We start from the raw sequence: 7,373 nt of genomic DNA, 5'->3' as shown, positions 1-7,373 counted from the left end.
TGCGCCATTATTAACGCATGTGTTTCTTTTACCCTCTCAGAGCGCGTGCTCGCTGCTGCTCCGCATGCTATCAACGTTTTTCTTTCATATTTTTTCTTTGAAGGCACACTCGATAACGATCTTTCATGATTACCGAATAGATTGTACAAGACATGCATAACGATCCGGCTCAGCGTTCACCTTTGTCAATCTCAAGATCACAGAGAGCGGATTAAATCTCTCTCTTCTGTCCCGTTGGCCGATATATCGTACTTTCAACAAAAAATTTAATTGCATATCCATACGTGAAATATTCCCCTTTTTGTCACAAACTTTTTCCTGCTTTTAGTACATCGTGATATTTTTTTATCCGTTTTCCGCTAGCTTGTTTTTCTGGAAAACAACTTTGTCGCTCTCAAACCGGATTTGCGAGACATCATTTTATAATGCCCATCGCGATCATTATTTTATGACACTTAGGTACTCGAAAAATTTTTCACAAAAATAGGAAACGTACCTACGCTTTACGCAGTTCCCAAAAAACAATTCTTTCAAAGAAACTAACAATCGAATCGTTTATTAACAATCGAGTAAATTAAATACTACGCGAGATTGGATTGTACGCCACTCCAAGTATGCACTCCGAGTGAACCTTTGAATGCGTCGCTGAAGATAGCGCATTTTCGGCTTTATTTCATTTAGCGACAGCGCAGTTGCAATAACATCGACTTTTAACTTGAGAAACTCGATGTTTCTGAAACTCGATGGATCATTCCCGCGAGGCGGATTTTTATTTCTTCCGCTCTTACTCGTCGAGGTTACCCGATAATCCTCACTAATTAGCAATAATCGGAGCTTTTTCGTCTGAAGTTTTATTACCACCTGACCCTCTGCAGTTTATTTTCATTAACACTTAGATTGCCACATCACTTATATGTGGATGCCGGCAATTATTTAATACCTCAAGTAGAAATTATTTTATTATCTATTTATATATATATATTGAATAAAAATATTATTTATTTGAGGAACAAAATCAACATTATCATAGATTCACGCTCGAAATTAGCTTCGAAATTTACAGTCCAACAATTAGGGTTAATACATATCGTAACACCTCCGTGATTTTCTCGCGTTATCAGAGCATATCAATATCAGAGCACGGATTTCTGCGCGCGAGATATCGATGATCGATATCAGAACTCAATTAGAAGATGTTACTTTGTAACGCCGACTTGCGCGCTATTATATTATAGTAAGCGCGTATAAAGTATTAGCGTCCCGCGCGCTAATGCGCCAGCTAATTTACGGCGTAACTTTAAGTTAATTGCATCGCCATATGCAGTGCCGTCGCTTTATTTCTCCGAATATTGCTGCGTAATACGCTGTGACATGGTTCGTATACTTTCTGCAATTAGCTCGGCTGCATGTCAGCTGCGCATAATCGGCCTGAACGGTGTCCATAAAATATTTTTGACATTTTCATAAAATAAAGTAACTATTTCTTTTTTTTCGATGGAAAATATTACCCTTTAGCGTATGCAATACATACGATTTTTAATATAGATCCTTTTTTACACATGATACATGGTAGCGTAAATCGACCTATAAAAGCGTGAAGATTCATGTAAACATTAATATCGTTAATATTTTTTCAAATAAATTTGATGAAATACTATAATTAAAACTTATGTAAATAGAACGTATGTTTTATTATATTTTCGGGGATTCGTGAGTATTATTATATTTCTATATTATTATATAATAGTACATCCTCCACTTATCTTTTTTAATAAATTCAAATGATCCGGCAATTCTAGTAAAGTGTAGAAATTCTCGCAGATTGAGTAATTATAACTTGCGGGTTGCGTGTATATTTTAACTTTTCATCCATTCCGACGGGAGTTTAAAAATGAACGCGGGTGGCTTGATTAAAAAGTTACTGGCTTCCGATGAATGTGAAAAAAAAGTTATACCCGTAGCACGGTTTACTTGTCCATCACGTTTCATCAATAATCTCACCGTACCGGTGTATATCGGTCGAGGGGAACGGGATGGGGACAATTGCCGCTGGTATCACATAATACGCGAGAAGTAATTACGCGCCTTTAAGCTCACATCGGTTTATTGATGGCGTACGTATACAATGTATGTATGTATTTACAACGGCAATATAATATATATGTAATACGTTATCCCCGCGTGTAATGTCGGACGGACAGCGCGCTGTTGCCTTTGGTATGCGAAATGGGAACACCAACGTCGACGCGATTCGGGAAGTAGGGTGTAATCGTGCCAGGTACAAAAGCGATCAGTCACCGGTTGCCACACGGCGCAGCATCCCTCTCGGCATCATCTTCTTTTTTCTCAATAGCCCACGCCCGCGAGCGCGGCGGCGTACTCGTGAAGGTGGCCATCCACATCGTGCCCTTGGCCCTGACCACCATAGACCCCACCCGAATGATCATTCTTTCCGGAAGTGTGCACCACCGCGTGGAAGCCCTCCTTGTCCGCGTGATAACTGACAACTCGCAGAGTGCCGCCCGGATCCTTGACGGTGTACTCCCCCGACACTTTGCCCCCTGCGGACAGGAATATTTGATGAGGCGGAAGCGTATCTCTTAGCCCCGGCTCGAACTTGCGAGCTGACGGATTGAGTGATGGAACATCGATCTTATTAATATAATAATACTACCGCGGTTTCTTCTTCGGTACGCGCCGGTAGCGTATCGAATATTTTAGTTGGCAGTTTCCGAAAAAGTCTGAACGGCTGTTCGGTAGTCGTTACACTTCCCTTCTATGATCACGATCCGGCAATGGAATTTATAAATACTATATGTCGATATTTTATCTCTTTGTTGTTCCATAGAAGCCCAGCGGGATTTTTAATAATATTTGAACGATGCTTGGTTTAGTAAAATAGTTTAAGAGTAAAATACTTGCTTCAATTTTGTATGTCCCTTGAGGCGCTCTTTGAATGATTGAAAGTTACGCTTTCAGTAAAAATTGAAAAAGATTTCACGACAAAAAAAGTATGTTCTTCCGTTAAACATAACGACATATTTAGTTACTTAAAAGTCTGATGAAGCAAATGTTTATTCGAAATATTATGCGAAAAAGTCTCGTTTGCTTTTGGATTATATAATTGTTAAGCGGAGTACATGGTTTATAATCAAGTACATAATTTTTGACGAGTCTTTTGATCACTCATGACTAAAACACTAAGTCAAATTCCCGCTGAGGAAAAATCCAACCGCTACCTGGTCAAAGAATACGTAAAGTTTGCTCAATTCTGACATAACTCCCTACTTCTATACAATGCTCTTGAATAACTCTCTGACATCATACGGATGCGCCGTCGGCGTCGGTTTACAATCCCTCGAGTCAACTTCACGCTCCAAGTAAGAAAACGTAGTTCCATACGAACGGTTGACGCACACACGTACACGTACATCACACTATACACATACCCTCAGCGTTCACACACACGTTCGACCGTATACCGACTCACCCGACGCGTCGGGGGTTGCGCTCGCGGGCAGTCTCTGCGGCGGAAATGCAATTTTCTTTTCACCCGTGGCAATTTTTGCCGGCGTCAGCGACAGCGCGCTACCATGCCGCGTCGCGGTGAAAATCAGGTAAACGACGCTACAGGTAGTCCCGGCATTCAAAGACCCGTTGTCGTACGCGAAAGTTGGGAGAGACCGCGAGAGAGCCTCGTCCTCTTCACACTCACCGTCCCTGGACTCTTTCTGGCCGTGAAAGTCGCCGGTATGATGGTCCTCGACGCCGTACGAGAACTCGTACTTCGGATTCGCCACGTAGTCGACCGTGTAGCCGTCGTGGTGGCGATGCTCGTGCTCCTGATGCAGGTAGTTATGCTCGCCGAAGTGGTGGTCCAGCACGACGTGCGGCACCTTCACCTCGTACTCCGGACCCTGCACCGGCCCGTGGAAGTGCATGTACGAGCTAGCCACCGAGGCATGATGATCATGGAGAACGCCGCCGTCCAGCGGTATCACGCCGGCGATTGATCGATTGACCAGAGCGAGGCCCATGGTTAGCGCGACGGTGACCTATGACACAAGAAGTTTATGCGGACGATGCGCTCGCATCGTTCGGAGACTCGCCCTCCGCCATGGCACGCTTCCGATCTACCCTCCCGACGTTATCGATCAAGGGCGGATGTAAACAGTGCGCTCATGAGCCGCAAACTTGATTTCCGCGACTTGGCTCGGTTCACGCAGATTTTTCCCTCGTAACTTTCTTACTTGGGATATCGAGGGGTGGTTTGCGATAAATAAGAATTTTACGCAACGAAATCGACGAGAAAGGGGGAGAGTCAGGAAGGAGGAAGAGGAACGTAGAGTTGAGGATGAACGCGGTAGAAATATTTTTTAAGGGTGGACGCTTCTGATGAAGTACTTTAACGTGAAATACGTTTGCGCGTGCACGTAAAAAGGGGATCAAGGGAAATATTTTGAACTAGCAGAACGTTTGATGAACCGAAATTGCGCCGAAACGTGACCGTGATCTATCGATCGATGTCTGTGTCTACAAACTCACTGGTCGGCATGATGAAACCCTAGAAATTTACGATATACCGGCAGCATCGGGCAATTGAATGACGGCAAGGGGTGGTTCGTCGACCTCTCGTTTTTAATTACCGGGGTTCGCAGAGAGACTGAGAGAAAAAGAGAGAAAGAGAGGGAGGGAGAGAGAGAGAAAGAGAGAGGAGAGGAGGACGGAGAAAGGCCGGTCGTCAATGTTCAAACCAACGCGAATCAGTTCGATGGAAGTAGCTCGATTGAAAGAGCGAAATGGACGCTATTCGATGGCGGGACGTGTCTTCTTCTTGCTTGCGAGCTTTATCAAGCTTTGCCGTTCGCGTTATAATCAACGTTACTACATTTGTGACTTTTAACTTCTCGCGTTTGTAGACTTAACATGACGAGACCGGAAAGACCGCAGAATGCATCAGAGTGAAAAATAATAAGTACAATTGTTCGCGGGAATTATTCGAGATATAAGCACTCGATGCGCGGAATTTTAATGTTAATATTATATGCGGAAGCACGAATCGTGAATTGTGACATTAGTTTTAGCAGATTCCATTAGAACTAATATTGAACGCATGTAGAACGGTCTGGGACAATTGCGCACGTAAATGCAAGAACAATTTGCGTTACTGCATATGAGTGTACCAAGTCCGAGTTCGGAATATGATAGAGTGTACGCGGAAAGGTAAAATATATGCATGTTAAGATGCGCTATGGGAGTGTTACCCGCACTTCGCTTTATGCGACTTCATCACGTGTATCTAAATGTTATTAATATTTATTAAAAACGATGTGTAAATATTACTCTGTAGTATTATTTATAAAAAATTCAAAGCGCATCTTGAAAAATATAACACGTATAAAATAACACTCTGTGAAAATCATTAAATATATTGTACAATAATTAATTTAGCTATAACTTTTCTTTAATTTAATTTGTTACTTTATATTCTAAAAGTTAGTTAGAAAATATTAATTAAGACTTGTTGTAGGCAATATACTATATAAAAACAAGTATGTGCATTTACTCATACATGTACATAGGAAAATAATACTGTTGGCCGCGCGAAAGCAGCGAAAACAACTAAAACTTTACTGTTAAGAACTTCTCAAGATTAGGCAGCGCAAAAAGGACGATCGTCTGATTCAATTACGAGAGTTGCAGGCCAGCGTGTGCTTCCTAATTTTCTTCCACACGAATGTTCGCAGCCCGAAATTTTCATCCACCGACCGTTCGGGCGTAGTCCGAAACGGCCACGTTCCCGTAAAAAACGTACGCTCGACACGACACGGCCCGATTAAGTAAGCTAATTACATCGAGCGGACCTGAATGTTAAGAAACACTTTAAGCGCAGTCTTACATTCACGGCGTTGCTTCGGTCGCCCCGAGAAACCGCTATTTTTTCCCACTCGCGCCACCCCGGATCCCGAATTATTTATTTCGCCAACCCTCGCGCGTGCACGCGCGCACGTGTTGCCGCGCCAATTATACGTAATTACGGACAATTAAGGATCTGCCGCCCTGTGCCCTTATTTCTCAGCCCTCAGAGCCCTTCGCGTCTCCGTGCTATTTGTCCCGGAATTGTCCGTGCGAATGTCGCGCGCGCGATTGTTCTTGAACGCGCACTTTCTCCGCGTCACTTTTCCTTACTTTGACGAGTTTCGTTCGTTTCGACACACTCTACCTTGAAAGTCATCTTCACCATTACGATATTTCAGGCGGCCAGGTGAGAACTGCAACTTACCGGCGTGTTTTCTAGGCTTTTATATAGCGCCGCCTCGGCGCGTACACGCGATCACGCATACACGCGCGTGCATCCGCGCCCGGTTCCGGTATAGTGTATATGCACATATCTATATATGTGTATAAATGTGTATGTGTGAAGATGCACTTCCGAGGCAGTAAGATAAACGACGCATCGAGACGTCAAAGTATGATTGGTGAATGCTTAAAATGAGTAAATGGCAACGATTTAGAGATAGTAAGCATTGATTTACATTGATTTATTGATGATAAAAGTGCACGCGCAGTTTCGCCGAAAGTACGTGGTACGGCAGGAATAAATACAAAGAAAGTGAGTACAAAGTAACAGCTATGCAAAACAATCTGGCAGAGTGAAAGAAAGTTCGTAGGAAATTTACGGAACATTTATTTAGCGATCACAAAAATGATGATATATTTAATTAAATATGAATTTTATTTCTGACCGAGATTATTTTTAACAAGAAGATTATTTCAACAAGAAATGTTCCTTTTTCAATAGACATAGCTTGGTATCTTGTTTACGGTATGCAGACCTTTATCTGTGTACGTGCGTGTGCGTTCCACTCTGCTGAAATCGGCACGAGTTCCAAATGGCGTTTCACGATGACTCGCGATGTCATAAACCCGATTACGTATTAATAGACGGCGCTTCTTCGCGTAGCACGCGCATTGAAAAATGATCCGGGAGATCGCATAAGATCACTTCCTTCCTCTCAGCCGGCGTCGCGAATGGCTTCCTTCTTTCCGCGAGCTATGCTGTCGCCGTGAGCTTTCTTCAATCGAGACGTAATATTGTATTATACTTAACTTGATCAGATGAGAGGATCTTGCCTGAATCCAGAGTTTAATCAAAAACAAAAATCATAATCTCCTAATTAACGGAAATTATATTTTTAGTTCAAATTATATGGGTAAGTGGAAGCTCTCTCTGTCTCTGTCTCTGTCCTCTCTCTATAAAATGCGATAAAGATTCTTTAATTATTAATCGTATTTTATTGTCCATATAATTTTGATTAAATAGAGTAGAAAGTTTAATTAGTGATAGAATTTTTAGAGACAAGAAGCGTAAA

The 7,373-nt window shown here is 42.4% G+C and overlaps 1 protein-coding gene across 1 annotated transcript; it reads right to left on the bottom strand.

Moving 5' to 3' along the window:
- Positions 1-2,065: 2,065 nt before the first annotated feature.
- LOC105277594 (cuticle protein 18.6) lies at positions 2,066-4,056 on the bottom strand. Its single transcript, XM_020031075.2, has 2 exons — positions 3,716-4,056; positions 2,066-2,561 (listed from the first exon to the last, which is right to left on the bottom strand). The coding sequence occupies exons 1-2, from the start codon at positions 4,035-4,037 to the stop codon at positions 2,347-2,349; spliced, it is 537 nt and encodes a 178-aa protein (XP_019886634.2). The 5' UTR covers positions 4,038-4,056; the 3' UTR covers positions 2,066-2,346.
- Between the last annotated feature and the right edge of the window lie 3,317 nt (positions 4,057-7,373).

This window comes from Ooceraea biroi, chromosome 7, assembly GCF_003672135.1.
Source record: "Ooceraea biroi isolate clonal line C1 chromosome 7, Obir_v5.4, whole genome shotgun sequence".
Taxonomy (NCBI): Eukaryota; Metazoa; Arthropoda; class Insecta; order Hymenoptera; family Formicidae; genus Ooceraea; species Ooceraea biroi.
Note: the sequence above shows the minus strand (reverse complement) of the source record. Positions and strands in the feature narration are given on the sequence as shown.